The 20111-nt window shown below is 41.8% G+C and overlaps 1 protein-coding gene across 8 annotated transcripts in view; it reads left to right on the forward strand.

Annotated features, from left to right (window-relative positions):
- The first annotated feature begins 971 nt into the window (after nucleotides 1–971).
- The window catches only part of CCDC171 (coiled-coil domain containing 171), a 245529-nt gene continuing 226389 nt past the window's right edge, over nucleotides 972–20111 (forward strand). For 6 of the 8 annotated variants that reach the window (XM_036239086.1, XM_036239089.1, XM_036239092.1 and 3 more), the window contains exons 1-3: nucleotides 972–1250; nucleotides 2638–2692; nucleotides 7418–7570. In XM_036239086.1, coding sequence (XP_036094979.1) covers nucleotides 7527–7570 — 44 coding nt within the window. In that variant the 5' untranslated portion in view covers nucleotides 972–1250; nucleotides 2638–2692; nucleotides 7418–7526. Of the gene's footprint in view, nucleotides 1251–2637; nucleotides 2693–7417; nucleotides 7571–17766; nucleotides 17890–20111 lie in introns of all 8 variants that reach the window. The other 2 variants (XM_036239088.1, XM_036239087.1) reach the window with 2 other exon arrangements.

Below are 20111 nucleotides of genomic sequence, written 5' to 3' on the forward strand. Positions count from 1 at the left end.
TTTCAGCATAAAAGGCTCATTTTACATGATACACTCTTTTGCGGGGAGGAGGTGGTGATGGTGAAGATAACATTCTTAATAAAAATCCCGCCAATTTGCAATATTCTTTGGGGACTAGGCTTAAAAAAGCCAAGAAACAAAAGAGGGGATTTGGTTTTCCTATCTCCCTGAGGCTGCAGCAGATTGTGAAGCAGCTACGAGACACCAAGTGTAAATTATCAACACGATGAAGGCGTGTGTGCGTGTGTGTGTCCTGGGGATTGGGGTTACTGGGAAGGGGGGGGGGTAAGAGAGACAAAGCCCGTGTTGAAGATGCAAGGATTTTTTGCGAGGTACCTCGTTACGTAATATTTATGAAGAAATGCGCTGCAATAGCATCAGCGCACTGACTCGCATTCTTTCGGCCCCGTTTACGACCACAAGGTGGGATACAATAGGATTGGGAGGAGGGGGCAAGAAACGCCATGCAGAGAGCGGTCTAAACAGCGGGAAACCAGCCACTGGTGCATAAGCCTAGCTCAGAGAATTCCCCCATGTCTCTGGCATCAGAGCACAGACCCCGAGAGGCTGTTCTACCTCTAAGGATCATCAAGGGAGCTAGCTTTAAAATGCAGGATCCGGGACTTGACCTTTTAGATGTTATTCAGCAGGCTGGAGAAAAGGTGTTAGGACTCTGAAATCAGCATCTTAAGTCAGCTCTCTAGGCATTCTGAGACGGTACCCTGGGCCCCCTCTCTGAGAACGCCAGACAAACGTGGGCCGGGAGTTGCGCGTGTATGGCGGGGACGCGCGAAGCGCGGGACGGCGCGCGGCCGCCGCTCCCCAGCAACGGCGCATGCGTCGGCTCGCCTTCCAGGGAAGCCGCGCAGCTTCGCGGGCCCGGCGCTTCCAATCGAAGCGCGGTGCTCTCCGGGGGCGTATCCTGGAGGGGTGGGCGGCGGAGGCGGGAGCAAGGGGGCGGGCCCGAGCGGGGCCGGAGGCCTGAGAAAGTCTGCGAAGGCCTGCGAGGGGAGTCGAGTCTCCTCCGGAAGTGGCCGTTGTAAACAGCGTCTCCCTGGCGCTTGTCGTCCTCCTGTACCCCTTTGCTGTTTGTTCACCCTCCCCGGGTCCTAGAGTCCGTCCAGTTCCAACAGATTTTCTCTGCCCCACCCCCTACTCCCGCGGTCGTCCTGAGGCTCATTCTACCATTGAGATTTGCAGCTGCCCCTGGGGTCTTGGGTGTACGATCTGGACCACGGGAGACCCGTGAGGTAACCACGGGGTGCGGGTCTTCGAGGCGAACGATTTGGTGGGGAGATATTGAGAGGAAAGGTATGTGGGAGGTGCTGCAGGGAGTGTTATGGAGGACGCCGAGTTAGTTTGGGGCTGTACTGGGCTGTTCTTGTCGTTAGTGGAGACACGCCTCCAGCTCCCTGGTTGCGACTGTCCTCTCACCTGGAGGAAGTTCTCCCTGGAGCATCCTAGTCAGACTCTGCTGCTCTATTACGCAGAGGACTGGGTCAGGGACCAGGGGGCAGGACCAAGGGGTCCTGGACTTGGAGTTTCTTAGGTTTACAACTCCGGACTGAGGGACTCTTTTCCGATCATCAGTAAGCCCTTTGAGGACAAAGACCATACCTTTTTCATTCTTAAAAACAAACAAACAAAAAAACCCAGCCATATACACATTAGATGAAAGAATGAGTTGTACAAGGCTGCCTTCTGTAGCTTCTACTGCTTACCCACTAGGACTCTAAGAGACTTAGAAAAGTCAGCTATCAGTTTTCCTGAGACTAAATATTTTGCAGGAATTGAGTCTCCTTTTGACTGTTCTTTATTCTATTATGATATTTATCTTAGGAAAATACATACATATTTGTTATAAGCAGATCACAAATGATACTGTGTAAATTTACTTGAGAAGCAATTTCAGTTGGTTTCCAATTATTTTGACTACATTATAAATTGATGTTTTATAGTTTTATGACCTTGGAGAAAAGAACCTACCCTTTTGTCATTTGTTTTATTGAACAGTTAGTGCCTAGTAACAACAAAAAGACAGTAGAGCAGGAAATAAACATGCTTTTTCATGAAATGAAGAAGAAACAAAGGCAATGCCACCTGCTAAGAGGAAAGATGAAGAGAGTAGTTTTAGTCTGGAGCTTTCTACTAATCCTGGCCTACTCTTTTACAGGATGTGAGGCCTCAGGCCAATCATCTTAGCTCCATAGGCAATAGATTTATTGACAAGGAGGATAGATTTGGTCTCATTTACTTCTCAAATTCTTTGTCTCAGCCCTTTGTCTTGGTCTCGTTTTGATAACCAAACATCCCCTTAAAGGTGAAATATACAAGTGTGCAGATAGACATCCCAAAACAGATTGTGGTTACTTTGAAGAGAACAGTGTGTTAATGGAAGAGGGTGGACCTATGAAGTCAGCCAGATGTGGGTTTGAATTCTAATCCTCCTACTAAATATCTATACACAAGTTACTCATCCTTTCCAAGTTCTCATCTGTGAAATGTGCATAATAATCTCATAGGGTTATTGGTAGGATTCATGGGGTCAGGTATAATATAGTATGTGGCATGTAGTAATAATAGCAGTTTTTATCTTTTCATTCTCCTTGCCCTTTCCTTTTCTCTTGATCTGTGCAGATACGCTGAGAGATGAGTACTTTCTGGATGACCCACTAAAGGACTCAGATGTGAGGTAGGAGAACTTTGTACCAGCAGTGGCTCTGGAATCTAAGGTCAAATTGTCTTTCTGGCTACTACTTCCTCTCAGGATGTCCAGATCCTTGGTATCTTGGCTTCAGTTGCTTATTACCTCTTTCTAAAGAACTTCTTATTAAGGAATGATATAATAACATCCCCTCTTTTATTTTAGAAGGAATGGTGAGAATAGTTTAGCTCCACTACCAAGAAAATTCCTCTCTTAATACATTAACATAAAAATCTGATTTAAACTTTGTCTTTATCCATCATTGCTACAGCATCCTGAGTTTAGCCCAAGCCTATGAAAGTGCCATCTGCATTGAGTATCCACTGGAGGTCTGAGTCATCTTTCATTAAGAAGACCCTGACTTGTAGTTAATTTGGTTTTGGGGAAGAATGATTTGTGTTTGCGAAATCTACAGCAGGGAGCAGAAGTGCTTCCCTGACAAATGAGGTCTCACATGTTCCCTGGCCGAAGGTCAGCCATGTTTTAAAGGCCAATAGCAAGGCACACAGCAGAACTCTGGAGTCAGCCAATTTGGGTTTGAATCCAAATTCTGTCACTTATTAGAGATGTGACTTTGGACAAATGACTGACTATCTTTAAGCTCTAGTTTCCTCAGGTATCAAGTGGAATAATATATATTAACAGTATCTTCCCCTTGGGGTTAGTGTAGAGTTAAATGAAATTATAGACGGGTCTTAATATGATGCCTGGAGAAGGGATATTTGTCACAGTTGGAATGATGACAAGAGGGAGTGACTGAGATATCAGTTTGTTCATAGATAATGATGCATAGAATATTTTCAAATGGAGAGCATTATTTAAAGAGTTACATAGATGTTGAAGAAAAGGCCGACATTAATTGCATATCATAAGAAATTTATTCACGTAGATTTGCCAAGTTATTGTTTATCATAACTTGTGGAGTTTAATAGGGAAGTTTCAAGTAAAGCTAGGAATACATAATATATGGGGACCCTGCATTCTTTGACTTAATTTCCCATTCCATTGACATTTTCATTACTGTACCTAGCTACCGTCTTCATCATTCCTTACCCTCTTTTCACTCAGGTGGAAGAAAAAGGAGATTTTGCTACATCTTTTCTGCCATATTCAATAGCATAGAAATCCCATCATAGTTTAAATTCAACCATAGACCTAAGTGTGGCCCTTTGTTAATATAGTTATCCTGAAATATACAGAGGTAGGCCCTTGAACCCTAGTGTTATTAAGAGCTGACATCAGAGAAAGAGGAAGAAAATAATAGTTATGTAAAAGGGACTTCAGATAGGGTTTTTTTTTTTTTTATGATGATGAATTTAAAAGATTGAGATATAATTTACATAATCTAAAACTCGCCATTTTAAAGTGTACAATTCAGTGGTTTTTAGTATATTCACTGTTTTGTACAGCAATTATTTATCTGGGAAGGGGACTTTGGCAGGTCAGTTTTGAAAGTTCATGAGACAGACTGAACCAACTCTTTTAAGATTCTCTTATTATATGTCTATTTCATGTGAACGGGCAGATTTCTTCCACTTTCATCTGCTGTTCTCAAATTGGTCTGCAGTGCTTTCCATTAAATATCTGTTGGCTTTTTGGTGGTTCTGTTATATGCAGCCTTATTCTTTCCCGCTGATTTCTTCTTTGCAGGTTTTGTGGCTGTGGTGGTTTGCCCTTACTCATTTGTATATTGTTGTTCTTCTTGTAGATATTGCTCATGATTATCTAGTTTCTCTATCTAGTTACCTTAGATAAGATTTATACCAGCTCCCTCATTTAAATTTATAAAGATATTAAGCTATAGAAAAACAAAGAAACTTTATAAAAGACATACAAAGGCATGGCTGGTTTGAGAACCCATTTTTGTATTTTACCTGTCACTCAACTTCTTTTTTTGTCTTTTTAACCCTGTGAGAGCATTCCCAAGTTTCTTATCCATATTAGTTTTCTATTGTTGTGTAACTGGTTACCATAAATTAGCGCCTTAAAACAGCACACGTTTCTTATCTCTCAGTTTCTGTAGGTCAGGAGTCTGGGTACAGCTTAGGTGGGCCCTCTGTTAAGTTTCACTAGGCTGTAGTCAAGGTGCTGTCTGGGTTCTTATCTGGAGGCTTGACTGGAAAGAATCTGCTTCTCAGTTCATTCAGGTCGTTTGCAGAATTTATTTTCTGTTGGCATCTGTATGACTGAGGAATGTGGCTTTTTACTGGCTGTGTGGTGGAGGCTGCCTGCAGTTCCCTGCCATGTGGCCCTCTCCATAGGTAGTTCCCAGCATGGCAGTTTGCTTCTTCAAGACCAGGAGGAGATCGTCTCACTTCAGTCTACTAAGGCAATGTCTTATATAACAATGCGATCATGGGATGCATCGTCTTTGCTATATTCTATTCATTAGAAACAAGTCACAGGTTCTGCACACAAAGGGGAGGGTTTTATACAAGAGAGAAACACCAGGAGGCAGTGATGGTGTGGACCATCTGCCTTTTTATTTTTACATTATCCATATCAGGGATCTGGAAATCAGTGAAAGTTGCTCCTGAGCTATAGAAGACACTTTCTAGAAGACCATTCAGATTTGCAGCTGTTAGATACCAAAATAATGCACTGAAAAATGATGATTCTCCTTACTTTAGCTTTACTGAAACAACTTTATTAAATTTAAAGTACCTCTTCCCACATTTCTCTGCCCAAGATAAAAACAAGACCAAAAAAAAAGCAAAACAAAACAGACATTATTACAGCCCCATGTAAGTTCTTTTCCTGTGAGACAGAGGTTCTCTTTGTGCCTGTTGTAACATATATGCACATATGCATATGTGTGTTTAATCTTTTCACAAAAACGAACATTTTATATTTTTACTTTTAGTCTTGGACATTACTTTAATGTGTAGAAGGAGATCATTCCTTGTAGGTTCTAACTCTTCTATTCTGAAGGCAGTTTCTCTGGAGTTTGACCTTTGGGGGCGTGGCGATAAAGTGAAAAGATTCAGTATCAGAAGAGCTTGGTTCAGAGCTTAGTGTCTCCCACTTAGTAGCTGACTGCTGACAGGAAAGTCACTTATCTTTTCTGAATTGAAGTGAGGATAATAAACCTCAGGTAAAATAACTATGGTTCAACAGTGGGCTTGTATTAAAAGCTTGGGCTTTTGAGTTAGTTACAAGTTGGAATCTTGATCCTATAAATATGTGACTTTTGGCAAGTTACTTCTGATCTCTGAGTCTTAGTTTTCTCTGTTGAAAACTGGGATAATCTTTACATTGCAGTGTTGTAAGTATCAGAGTTTTGTATACAAAGTACCAAATACACTGGTTGGCGATGTAGTAGGTGCTCCGTAAATTAAGGACAGTGTTATTTGTCTGTCTACCACTATTCCCAAGCTTAGTCTTCTAGGTCCCTGGAGAAATGGGATACCCATCCCCCCATCCCATCTTAGTAAAAATTACATCCTCTTGGTCCTAGGTCAGACCGTTCTGTTATCAGCTGCATGAAACACTGACTGTGTTAAAGACCTCTTAATTTCTGTCTGTAGAGCCATAGTCAGTTCTCAGCACTGGGGTTGAATCTGCATCCCAGTTATCTTGAGTCCCTTTTCTTTCATTAATCACACTGAGGGTTGTAAGGGCAGGGACAGAATGGTTTAGCATTTTTGTTTTTTAAGTTTGGTCATTTAGGTATCTCTGAACACCAGCAGTTTTATTAAACAATTCTTTTATTACATCTTTCCCCCAGACAAAATCACCTCAAGTATCACCTATTTCCTTTGTCAGGGATCATTATATTTTTTCAGTAATACAAACTGACAGTGACTGAGCACTGTATATGTGCTATATGTATTATTTCAATCTCAAATATATGAGGTTAATATAGTTACGTGCTTATGGTTGAGAAAGCAGGCTCAGAGAGTGTAAGTGACTTGCCCACGGCCACATACTTGTAAGATATTTTTGGAATCCTAATTCAGATCTCTCTGAGTCCAAAGCTCATGGTCTTTCTTAGGATATTGGACTTCTGCTGGGATACTAAGAGACATTTGTGGGATCTTTATATTTATGTCTGTGTGGACTTAATTATTGTTATTTATTTGTTTAAAATGTTTACCCATGGACTCCTTCATACTGTAGTAAAGTAACTTTAAATGGTTGGCTCTGTAATTTGGAATATCTCCCATTGAAGAGAGTTCCAGAGAGAAGGCTGGTATAAGAGACAAGTACTCTGCTCTTTCCTTCTTCCTCTTTGATCCTTTAGGAGAAGGCCTTTGAAAATTACCATGAGATCTTATATTTGGGAGTACTTTGGCCTTTTATGGTAATGTTGCATTAAAAATATCTCATTTTTGGAAAAATCTTTGGAGATCCCAAAATGACCCTGGACTTCATTTTCTTTCAAATGTCTTTCTGTGGCCTACGGATAGGCACTGCATGTTCCTTTTCCAGTTCAAGAACAATTTGTCACTATTTTATTATAATAACTTTTTATTTGAGAAATGAAAACAATAGTATTAGCTTATTTTACAAGAAGGAAAATCTTCTAACATTTTCTTATTTTTACTGCTAATATTTTTTTAAAAGAAATAAAACGTGGCTTTTAAAAATGGAAGTATTTATATATTTGTTAGACCGTAATTTAAAAAATACAAGTAAGTTGTAGAACAAAAGAAAACTCAGTCTCAGGACTCACATATATAACCATTATTACATTGTTTACTGTTTTAACAGACTTCAGTACTTCTAACCTGTAGCCACAGACATCTTGGACAGGTTTAATCGTTAGTAACGAAGATACTTTAAGAAACAGTGGGGTATTTTGAAAGAGTTGGAAGACGTCATGAGTTTAAACACTTCAAGTAATACCACTGGAGATAACCAAAGGTAAGCCTCCAGTCTTTTCCTTCATTTCAGGATTGCTTTTGGTTGCAAGGATCAGGGAGAAGTTAGTAATTGGAGGCACTGATAGGGAAAATTCTCATACAATGTAAGGGAAATAGAAATTTCATGGGACTGCATGAGTAGGAATGATGCTTCATGGGAACTGGAGCAGGAACTGGATTGGACACTTTGTGTCATAATTTTTGCTCCTTTGTTAACTCAGTCCACAAAAGTCAAAATGTCTATTTTTGTCCCTAGATACTTACTCTTTTCTCTCTAAATATTTCTACTTACATTTCTGCTTATTCATATTTCTGTGTGGTTATTACTTTGGCTTGCCGTAATCTCTGTGACTCTAATTCAGTCTCTTCTTTCCTTACTGCTCCAACTCGCTTTCAGTTTAAGCTTTCTTTTAGTTTTAGATCCTGCTGCTAACTGCTCTTTTGCTTGGAGAATATATTCTGAGATTTGCTATTTCTATTCTTTTTTGTACCACTGATATCTCCCTTTGAGTGAGGTACCTTCACTTCTGATATGAATAATATAAAACTCTGAGTTTATAATATAACACTGAGCCACTCAGAGATTGTAACCCAAAGTGTGGTTTACATTGAAGTACAGAAATTGAAAGTAAATATTTTGAAACTCTTATAATCATGTAACAGAGTAATTTTCTGTTTGTTGAATCTAATCACTAAACACTTGAGGTTATATTTTATCTGTTTTAAACTTTTTTTTTTAGTTATTCATTTAAATTTATCTTATAAAAGCCTCATGGGGTGGGGGCAATATCCCTTGCTCATATTTAGTTTGAGAAGAACTGATCTAGACCGCATTGCAGCAAGGATGTGTGTGTGGGATGAGTATCATGACTAAGAGGTACTTCACCAATAAAAAAGGTTTGCTACTTAAACATTTCCCACCTATCTTTAGAAGCTACCTAAAATCCTTTCTGGAGCAAGGTAAGGAATAAATGAATAAGATATAAATTTTTTACTTTGCTGAAATTTTATTTCAAAGAGGACTTTTTCTTTTATCTAATGTTGCAAGGGCTAAGAGTGAAATCTCATCAGCTGTTCTCCACCACCATGGTGAGGAATATGGTTCAAAGGCTGCTGAATAGAGGATCTTCAAGGTGCCTTCTTGATCTGATATTCTGTTATGTATATGTATATATACATACATATATGTATAGTTTAGTGAAAATATATGTGTTTTTAGAAAAATTTAAAAAATACAAATGAATAAAACAATGAAACCACTTATAATCCTACTACTTACAATTAACTACTGATAATATTTTGATATATGCTTGTCTAGACCTTCTCTTATAAATATATAAGTGTATATTTAAAAATTAAGAATATTTTATATTATTTAGTATCTGCCTTTTAATTTAAGGCAGACAATCATATCACATCAGTATACATCTGTTGTAACTTTTGACGGCTAAATTACTCTTCAGATTCTAGAATCTGAATAAATGAAGTTTTTAAACTGCTATTTATCACTAATCTACATTCTGTTTTTGGAGATTTTTATGAACAATTCATGTAAATGGAATCATACACTATTATTTTCTGTCTGGCTTCTTTCACTGGGCATGTTCTTCAGGTTTATCACATTATAACATTTATTAGCACTTTGCCCTTTTTAATGCTAAACCGTATTCCATTGCATGGGTATACCATGTGTTGGTTAGCCATTCACCAGTTGATAGACATTTGGGTTGTTTCCACTTTTTGTCTATTATGAATAATGTCGTTTGTGTACATTTGTGTACAAGTCCTTGTGTGGAATGTGATTTCACTTCTCTTGGGTAGATTCTTAGGAGTAGCATTATCTCATTGTATAGTAAAATTCTGTTAATTTTTTTCAGAAACTGTCAAATTGTATTCTAAAGTAGCTGAGCTATTTTACGTTTCCACCAGCAAGGTTATGAAGGTTTAGTTTCTCCACATCCTTACCAACACTTATTATTTTTGACTTTTTGATTATAGCTGTTGTAACGAGTGTGAAGTGATATGTAATTGTGATTTTAACGTGCAGTTTCCCAATGAGTAATGGTGTTGAGCATCTTTGCATTTGCTTATTTGGCCATTTGTATATCTTCATTGGTGAAAAGCCTGTTCAGTTCTTTTGCTCATTTTTAAATTGGGTTATTTGTCTTTTATTATTGAGCTTTACTAGTTCTTTATATATTTTGGATACAGGTCGTTTATCAGATATATAATTTGCAAGTATTTTCTCCCATTGTTGGCTTGACTTTTAATTTTTTTCAATAATATCTTTGAAGTGCAAAAGTTTTTAATTTTTATGAAGTCTAGTTGTTTTCTTCTATGGATTGGTTTCATGTCTAAGAAATCTTTGCCTTATTTAAGGTCATTAAGATATTTCTTCTCTGTTTTCTACTAAAAGTTTTATAATTTTAGTTCTTGCATTTAGGTCTGTGCTGTATTTTAAGTTACTTTTTGTGTATGTTGTGGGGTAAATTCATCTTTTTGTATGTAGATAGAAATCCAGTTGTTTCAGCATCATTTGTTAGCTGACTTTATTGCAGAAAAATTGCAAAACTCAGATCAGTGAGAAATCAGGCTACACTCGGAGGGTTGGAGAACTCAGGTTTATTATGCCGGCGGTCCCAGAAGAGCTAGTGCTCTGAAAATCTGGGCCCTGAGCTTAGGGGCAATTTCGCTTTTATACCTTCATTGTTACAGTTGGCATGGGCTGATTTACAGACCCCAGGAGTTGTTATGGGCAGTTACAGAGCAGGAGAATTTTTTTTTTTTTTTTTTTTTTAAACCGGCACTAAGGCAATACATCTAAAGGGGAGGGTGAGTTAGTTCTCAGTTGATCCTGAGATCTTTGGCCTATGCAGCAAGCATGTGTACAAAAACAGAACAAAGAGCTGATTACAAAGTTAGTCATTTAAGTGGGACATTCCTCTTCATTCCCCTCTTTTGATACCCTTTAAATTTTTATAGGGCATCAGCCTCTTGATTTTCCTGGGCTAGGGGCTGATAACGTGCACAACATAAAGATCTTTGCTGCAATTTTTCTCTATCATAGCCTCTATAAGGGAGGTAGTTGACTGAACAAGAGGCATCAGGCAAGGGAGAAGAATGCAGGCCCCAAGGAGGAGGAGTACTGCTCCAACTAAGGTTTTAAAGGCCCAGAAAGTAGAGAACCAACCTCCAAAGAGGTTATTAGGGTCCCATCCTTTCCAACTCTGGATGAGTACGTGAGCTATTTTTCTAATGTTAGTAGCTATATCATTTACAGCCTGGCCATTGTCATCTATTTGGAGACAACAATCAGATCAGTTAAACTTCCCGCATACTCCTTCTTCTTCCACTAGCAAGTAACCTAAAACTAACCGGTTTTGATATATTGCCACACGCATCTGAGATGTTGTGTGGCCAGGAGTTCTAGGGTAGAGGCCGTCTGGTTAGTAATGATCTCTAGTATGACCTGTAACCTGATTCAATTAAGCATATATATGGGAGGCTGGTAACCCTAGCTCCCATCTTGTGCCCAAGTTGTGGAACCATAGTATTGGATAATACTGTGGGGTGGCCATTCATCCTCTCCTTATTTTTGTTGTCCCCCTACTTCAACTATAAGTGACTTCTTAGTTCTGGCTTTTAAGCTTTGACATAAGGGAACACCTACCTAGCTCATTTCCTCCTTGGTCTGGTAGGAGGAAGAAGCCAGGGTGAATGATCTAGATGGTGTAACTTCCCTTCCAGTTTGCTGGGAGTTAGGTGTAAGCCCTCTTCCCATAAATCCAGAAGAGACTATCTGGCGCTTTCCAACTCCTGGTGCCAGTGGAGTTCCCAGAGGATTTCCCAGAATGTGCCAATAGCTGGGATGGCATGGAAGGGGTTAGGAGCCGTGTCTTTCTTTATAGTACAGTTTGTGACAGTCGAGCTTTTGTCAAAGGAGTGGCACAAGGAGGAGGTAGTTATAGTGCTGTGCTGTTGGTAGCCAATACCAGAAAGGAATTTTGGGCTACTAGTTTAAGTTTGTGTGATTTTAAAAATAGCCTTCGTTTACATGGAATTTCCCTAACCCACCGACTGTATCTTGGACCTGTCTGGCCAAGACATTCTTCTCTTACTACTTTGGAGGAGAAGATCCAACTCTTGGGTCGGTCCTCTTCATGTTGAGCTACTGTGTGGTTCCACTGGAGGAGGTAAAAGGCATCTAGGCTAGTTCCCCTTCCAAGGCCAATCTTTGCTCATGAATGCTTCTCCACACCCAGCATTTAGTAACACCAAGTTCATGGGCTATCCTCTCAGTTAGATTGACAAAGAGGTTCTTTCCCAAGGTTGAAAGGTCTAGGTTTTGGCCAAAGTTTCTTTTAAGTGGGTCATAAATTGGACTGAGCCCTGGAGGTGGTTTAGGTTTTGTCTGCTCTATTGCTCGCTGTACAGTCTCTTTGACTAGTTGGTCTGAGGTATAGTCTTAGCCTCTTCCTCCATCTGAGATACCTATTTGCCCGTAGTATGTCTAACAGGCTCATTTTCTTGTTGCCCCTGGGCATGGACCTTGGCAGATGTATCCCGCCACATATTTGGTTTTTATCCATCCTATCCAGTACCTTCTGCCAGCATAAGTGCAAATGGTAGCTTATCTATAACAAGCAGGTGGTTGATGGATATTTGAGGTAAAGGTCTGCTGGATCCAACCACCTATTTGGATGGCCCCTATGCATTTATCACATTGAGGCTTGATGGCTGCCTCATGGGTGAGCTTATAAGTATCAATAAAGTCCTATGTAAGTACCCAGTACCCATAATTCCTGTGTAGGGTGAGGTAGGAGGCACCATTGCTTGGATGCTTGGATTACCTGAATATGAAATCCTACTTGAATTAACAAAACAACCAGTAATGATTAAACAGAGTTTCTAGAATTGTAAAAAAAGTACCAAAAATGAGTTTAGTCTAAACATGTAATAATTGAGAGGATCTCTAGATAGGATAGGGCTAAAGTGATTCTTTGACTCAGAGTCCAATTGGAGGGTGCTACTGAGGCCAAACCTAAAGCAAGCAGCAGGAGAAGTATACTAATGAGGGTTAGGGCTACAGGAGGATAACAATACATCTAGGCAGTTTGGACAGTTGATCTTCAAATCTTCTGCCATGCATAGACTGGCCAGCTTCCAGGGGTGGCCAGAGCAGGGCTGAAGATCTCAAGTGGATTTCTGCTCCCTCCGGAATGTGACTTGGAGCAGCTGATCAGGAAGAAGCTCTGAAGACCAAGTTTCTCATTTTTCTGGGGATGTTGCTCTTTTTACCTGGATGTGGTGGATCCATAGGGTGATACCTGCAACTTTAACAACAGTGGGAGTTGCTAACATAACAGTGTGAGGGCAAGTCCAGCTCGGCTGGAGTGGCTCCTTTTCCAGTCTTTAACCCATACTTTATCTCCTGGCTGATAGGGGTGGACCCAATTCCCTCAGGGAATAGTGATTCTTTCTAAAGTTCCCTAAGTGATGTGGCAGAGCATCCTCCCTATGGCCTGAAGGTGTTGGGACATTTCTAGGTTGGCCATTAATCGAGGGTCTCCTTTTAACTTCCCTATAACTGGGGGAGGTCTCCCGTAAAGGATTTTAAATAGCCCGAAAGCCTTGGAGTGCACTGTGCACGGAGTAGAGACAAAGGCAGCAAATCAATCCAAGATAATGGATTTCCTGACAAAGTTTAGTTAGAGTGGTTGTGAGGATCAGGTTCATGCATTCAACTTTCCCTGAACTTTGTGGTTTGTAGGCTTTGTGGAGCTTCTGTTTAATCTCTAGAGCTTTGGACAGAGTCTGGACTATCTCAGACAGAAAGGCAAGTCCATTGTCAGATCCTATAGAGAGGGGTAGCCCATCTCTTGGAACAGTTTCTCTCAATAAGGCCCTAGTTACTTCTCATGCCCGTTCAGTGCATGTAGGAAAAGCTTCAGCCCACCCGGAGTAGGTGCAAACTAACATAAGCAAATATCACTAGCCCCAGCAGGGCTGGACCTCAGTAAAGTCTACTTCTAGGTCTTCGAATGGCATAGTTCCAACTGTTTGCACCCCTGGATTAGACCTGGGCCTTTGACTAGCATTGTTTTATGCACAAGTCACACACCTAGCACTGATCTGGGCGCACAAGGTTGGGAGCTTGGGTATGAAATAGTAGCGGCCTAACAGGCTTTCTAAAGTAGTCTTCCCTAGGTGAGTTAACTCATGGTGGTGTTTTACCAGCTGAGCTGCCAGTGCAGTGAGAATAGAGTCTTTGATCTGGAAGCTCCCACCAGTCTTCTTTCCTCTTAGTTTCCCCTTCACTTAAAGCCCATTGTTCTTCTTTAGTATATTTTGGGGATAGAGGCAATTCTGGTGCCAGGAGAACCTTGGAGACTGGCTCAGGACCCGTTGTGGCACTCAGTTGGTTGGCAGCCTCCTTAGTTGCTTGGTCTGCCAGTTGGCTTCCCCTACTGACAGAGTCAGTTCCTCTCTGGTGGCCCTTGCAGTGAATGACTGCCACTTGAGAAGGCTTCCAGACTGCCTCTAACAGTTGGAGGATTTCTTCTTTGCTTTTGATTTCCTTTCTTCCTGCTGTTAGTAATCCTTTATCCTTATAAATAGCCCATGTATGTGCAAAGTAGCAAAGGCATACCTTGAGTCGGTATAGATATTGGCCTGTTTCCCTTCAGCCTTCTGCAGTGCCTGGATAAGCGCCTATAGTTTGGCCCGCTGTGCTGACCAGCCCTGTGACAGGGCCTCAGCTCTGATGATCTCATCTGTACTTTTTTGCATAGACGGCTTTGCGCTGTCCTTCATGGATGAAGCTGCTCCCATTGGTGAACAATACCAGTTCTGGATTCTGAAGAGGAACGTCTGTCAGGTCTGGCCTGCTTGAGTAGACTTCATCTGTGACCTCTTCACAATCATGGTCAGGAAGCCCCTCCTCAGTGAGCAGAACGTAGTGGGATTCAATGTTTGCACAGTCTCGAGGTGGACTTGGGATTTTCGCAAAGCAGTCTCTGATAATGAGTTATCCTGGTGTTGGTCTTAAGTCTTTGATTATTCATTAATGCAGTAACAGCAAGGGGACCTTTACGTTTACATTCTGTCCCAGCGTGAGCTTGTCTACTTCTGAGACCAGCACTTACCATGGCAGCTAAGCTAAGGCCCGGAGGCATGGTGGCCATCCCATGGCCACAGATACGTAATCGGGTGCTGCCATGGCCTGACTGTTTGTGTGTGGACCCTCAGTGCAGTATGATTCTTCTCATGTACAAAGAGGTTAAAGTCCATGTCACACCTGGTAGTCCTAATGCTGGGGCACTGGTTAAGAGTCTCTTTATTTCTCCGAAAGCTTTTTCTTGTTTAGAGCCCCATTCCAGGGGGTTGTTACCCTGTGGACTCATACAGTGGCCTGGCAATTTCAGAGAAACTTGGTATCCTAATCCAGCAGAATCCAGCAGCCCATGGGAGGAATTCATAGACCCCTTTCTTAGTGTTTGGCTGAGGTATTGAACATATGGCCAATTTCCTCTCATGTCCAAGTGCCCGGTGTCCTTCTCAGATGATGACCTCCTGTTTGCAGATTTGAGCCTTTTTTATGACACCTTGTATTCCATGGAAGAGAGTAGGGCCAGCAAGGCTTTAGTACCTTTCCAGCAATTTCGTTGGGTGGGGCTAGCCAGTAGTAGGTCATCTACGTACCGGAGCAGAGTGCAGTTCAAAGTCTCTCTGGAGAAGGCAGCAAGATCTGAGGCTAGTGCTTTGCCAAATAGGGTGGGTGAGTTCTTGGAGCCCTGTGGCAATCTAGTCGAGGTCAGTTGCATCGGTGTGTGGGTCTTCCCACTCAAAGGCAAACAAAGGCTGGCTGACCAGTGATAACTGGAGGCAGAAGAGGGCGTCCTTGAAATCTAAGCAGGTGAACCAGTTTGCTTTGGCAAGTAAGAGACTCAGGAAGGCGTATGGGTTTGGGACCACTGGATGGATGGTGACCACTGCATTGTTGACAGTGTGGAGGTATAGGGCGGTAGTCACTCCCCCTCAGCTTCTTGACCAATAAGAGTGGAGTGTTCCAAGGTGACTGACACTAAACTAGAATTCCGATGTCGTGCAAACACTAGATGTGGTCCCGAATCCCCATGCATGCTTCCCGTGTCACTGGATATTGCCTTTGTGTGACAGGAGTGGCTCCTGGCCTCAGGTCCACCATGATGAGTGCATGATCTTTGGCTAGACCTGGGAGCTCCTTTTCTGCCCAGACAGCAGGGAACTCTTCTGTCAGACTGGTTGGATTTGTTCTCTTTCCAGAGAATAGAGATGCCATTTGTCCTCCTGGGGCACAGTCACAGCCATCATTAGAGCAGGCTGGCTCCTCAGTGTGAGACTGGGGGGCTTTCTGGGGGCAAAAGTGATTTGCACTCCAAGTTTTGTTAATAAGTCTCTACCTAAAAGAGGGATGGGGCACTCTGGTAGATACAGGAACTCATGAGTTGCTAGGTGGCCCCCTAACTGACATGAGTGGACTTTACAGAATGAGCGGGTGACTTGGTCCCCCGTGGCCCCAACAATAGTTACTGTTTGGTCCATAAAGAGAGCCACAGGTGTGGTTACCAAAGAGTGTCCAGCCCCAGTGTCTACCGTAAAAGTCATTGATTGGCCTCCTACTTCTGTTGCGACCATAGGCTCCTGGGGGCCTAGGATCAGGGAGCCCAGTCGCCCCTAGTCTGACTGTGCTTCGGCCAGGCTCAGGTTGGTATTTTTCTTTACGAGATTGATTGAACCTCTTTGGCCCTTCAGATGTCCTCCCGTTCTTCCAATGGCTGGTCTTTTTGCAGTAGGCACATTGGTTGTGGCGTCATGGTGGTTTTCTTTGGTTTCTCTCTTCCATGGGGGAGCAGCAGTCTGTTGTACTGGCCTTAGGTTCCCTAATGCATCTGTCAGCAGAGATACCTTTTATTTTACCCACTTATCAGCTGTCTTTTGGGCCTCCTGGTCACAGTTTACAAACGCCTTGTTTGCGACTTCTAGTAGTTGGCTGTTGTTGTCCCAGCAAAGTCTTTAATATCTGAAGTTTGCGGTGGATGTCAGTTTAAGATTGAGCTGCAAATGCCGCATTGACCATACATGGTTTTTTTGCACTTCAGGGTCAAAAGTGGTATATACCCGAAACACCTCACACAGTCTCTCATAGAACTCTGTTGGTGACTTCCCTGTCACTATCCAGTACACAGCTCTAACAGTGGAGAGGTCTAGGGTCCCTTCTGAAAGTCATCCTGCCCCGAAGGAAGCCATTCAAGCTTGCAAAGAGTACAAAGTTTTCTTGGAGTCATCTTGACCCCGTAATCCTCTAAGAAAACTTTCTTAAAAATTTTCAACATACAATTTAAGACATTTGGCTTAGAGGAACCTCCCCCTGTGTCTCCTGCAACAGACAATAATCACGCCACATAGAGGGCTGAGGATAGGGTCGATGAGTCTTTGGAGGGGGCGTCACTCGCTTCGCCAGTCTTTGGCTGCACCCCTCATGGGGATTTTTCAGATGCTTCTTAGCATTGGTGGGTAAACTCCCAACCTGGACCACTGGAGTAGACTCCTCACGGAGATCCAGTGGGGCCACTGTAAGCCGTATGCGAATCACCATGGAACCGCTGATTGGGGTCAACTCTCACTTTGTGGCAAGGCCACATTTCAGCTGCTCAGCATTCACCCTCTTTTGCACAACCTCCCACTATAAGTTGTTTGCTAACTTGTGAGGGTGCTTGGTTGCCTTCTGGAGGGTGATGGAGCTCCCCCCACTTTCTTAGTGTTGACCAAACTCTTCTCAACCTGTGACGGTGTTGCAAAGACATGGATGTGTGCTCCCTCCAAAGAGGAGACCATTCAGATGCTCATCTGGCCATGTCCCCCTGCGGGGAACTTAGGTAATGCCTAGCCATAGCGGACTGAGCTTTATGACTTATGATCCGACACTGTTCTGATGCTGCCCTGGACTGTATGCCATTCACCACAAACCCACAGAATGAGCCCATACAAACTCCGTGGCCTTTAGGGGACCTAAAGAGTGCTCAGCCATGGAGCTACAAACTCGTACCTGACCACTAAGCCAACCAGGACACTCATTCATTCACTCATTCACACACCAGGTTAAAACATTGTCTCCCCCTCTTGGAAGGCCCTGAGCTATGTCTTTCCCTCCTTCAGAAGACCCTGACCTGTGTCTTCAAACTGAAGACTAGGAGGTGATCAAGCTCCTCTTCCGTCCAGAGACGGGACCTGACTAGGCGGCTTTGTCCAGGGCCTTACCTTATCTTGTGGCCGTTCCTGGTGAGTTGGTCCTTCCCTCCTGTGAATCTGGTTGGGGGCTCAGCCTCTGGAGAGTAGGAATGCCAGTCAGAAAGAGAACCTGGAATACCGTCAGGTGGCACACTTCCTCGTTTGTCTCAGAGCTCCTCCTCCCTGGCTTCGCCGAGCCACCAGTCCAGCAGCTCAAAGGGCCGGCGTAGTTGAGAATCTTGTTGGGGTCCCCAGAAAGGTTGCAGAAAAATTGCAAAACTCAGATCAGCGAGAAATCAAGCCGCACTTGGAGGGTTGGAGAAGTCAGGTTTATTATGCTGGTGGTCCCAGAAGAGCTAGTGCTCTGAAAATCTGAGCTCAGGGGCAATTTTGCTTTTACACCTGTGTTGTGACAGCTGGCATGGGCTGATTTACAGACCTCAGGAGTTGCTACGGGCTACGGGCAGCTACAGAGCAGGAGATTTTTTTTTTTTTTAAAACGGGAGTTAAAACAATACATCCGTTCAAACGGGCACTTAGGTAACACATCTAAAGGGAAGGGTGAGTTCTCAGTTGACCTCGAAATCTTTGGCCTATACAGTGAGCATGTTTACAGAAGCAGAATAAAGAATTGATTACAAAGTTAGCCATTTAAGTGGGAAATTCCTCTTCAACTTAACTTATCCTTTTCCCATTGATTTGCCGTGATACCTTTGTTGAAAATTAATTTACCATGTATGTATGAGTTTATTTCTAGAGTTTAGATTCTGATACATTGATCTACATGTCTATTCTTAATCCGGTTCCACACTGTTTTGATTACTATAGCTTCATAGTAAGTTTTAAAAAACTAACAGTACTAATTTCCTTGAGACAAATTACTTTCTTGATCTCTAAAAGAATCATTTTCAACTTTCAGAGATGATTTTTTAAAACTATATTTCTTAAATTTTTTTATATTGCTATTTGCATTTTCAGCTTCAACAATTATGTACTATTTTCCTACTGTACATGATCATAATTTTTAGTTTTAATTCATACTTTCTCCCTTTTCTATTTTCTCTATATTTAATGATATTGTAATCTTGGTTAGATTTGTTATTTAATGTTTACATTATTATAATTATGAAAATTTTCCCAATTGAGCCATGTAGTAGCACTTAGAAACAGTTTTTTTCTCTTTTACATTTTGTTATTTCTTGGATTTAATAATTGTCTCATTTACTGTTTAGTTTGCTTAATTTCTATGAACTTATCATGAATTTGACTTCATACTCCAACCAAGTTGTATAAATCTCTCAATATGTTTAGATAGTTGAAGTATTTTATTGTTTTCTGTTATCTTCTTCTTAAAGAAATCACTCCTGAAGGCTGGTTGGCTGACTTCCTTCCTTCTTTCCCTCCTTCCCTCCCTCCCTCCCTCCCTCCCTCCCTCCCTCCCTCCCTCCCTCCCTCCCTCCCTCCTTCCTTCCTTCCTTCCTTCCTTCCTTCCTTCCTTCCTTCCTTCCTTCTGCTTTTCATTTCTTAGTTTGTGTTTTCAATTTCCAAGAGCTCTTTTTCTGTTTTCCAAATATTTCACTTTTCATTACATGTAGTTCTTGTTTTATTGATGTTATTTCCTCTTCTGTTTTTCTAAAGATATTAATAGTAACAATAGGTTCTCTCTCTCTTTAAAGTTATCTTTTCCTTACATGATCTTTGAAAGCTTGTTCCCTCTACCCAGCACTCAATTTGGTCTCTGTCTTTCATATTAAATGCTTCCTAACTTCTGGTGATTCTTGGCTGTCTGTTCATATTTAAAGGTAGGGGCCTAAAAAGATGATTGGAAGCTCAGTGCATGAGGCTTTGTGTTTGTGGCATCTTCTCTTTTGCTGGAGAACCCCTAGCATCAGCAGCTTTTGATCTTTTTCACCTTATTGGTTAGCTTTTCCAAAGAACACCCTTTCAGTTTCTTCTTTGCCATTGTTCTGGCAGACAAGAAGTGTTAGAAGACCAGGGTTCTCATTTATTATATAACCTTTTACTTGAGTATCTTGTTGTTAGTATGGAGCCCTTACCCCATTTGTATCTGATGTCTCCAGTCCAGACACCTGTTTTTTTCCATCGAGGGAATAAACCCTTAGTGTTTTGCCACAGTGGGGAAGAGATCAGTACTCAGTTGTGTGGTGTATAGGGCAGAGGATTTAAGGATCTCATTATTTCTTTGGCAGACTTTCAACCAATTCTTTTGTTTTCTGTTCCACTTTTACTTCCATTTTCAAAGGTGTTGCCAA

This window comes from Rousettus aegyptiacus, unplaced genomic scaffold, assembly GCF_014176215.1.
Source record: "Rousettus aegyptiacus isolate mRouAeg1 unplaced genomic scaffold, mRouAeg1.p scaffold_m13_p_3, whole genome shotgun sequence".
NCBI lineage: Eukaryota > Metazoa > Chordata > Mammalia > Chiroptera > Pteropodidae > Rousettus > Rousettus aegyptiacus.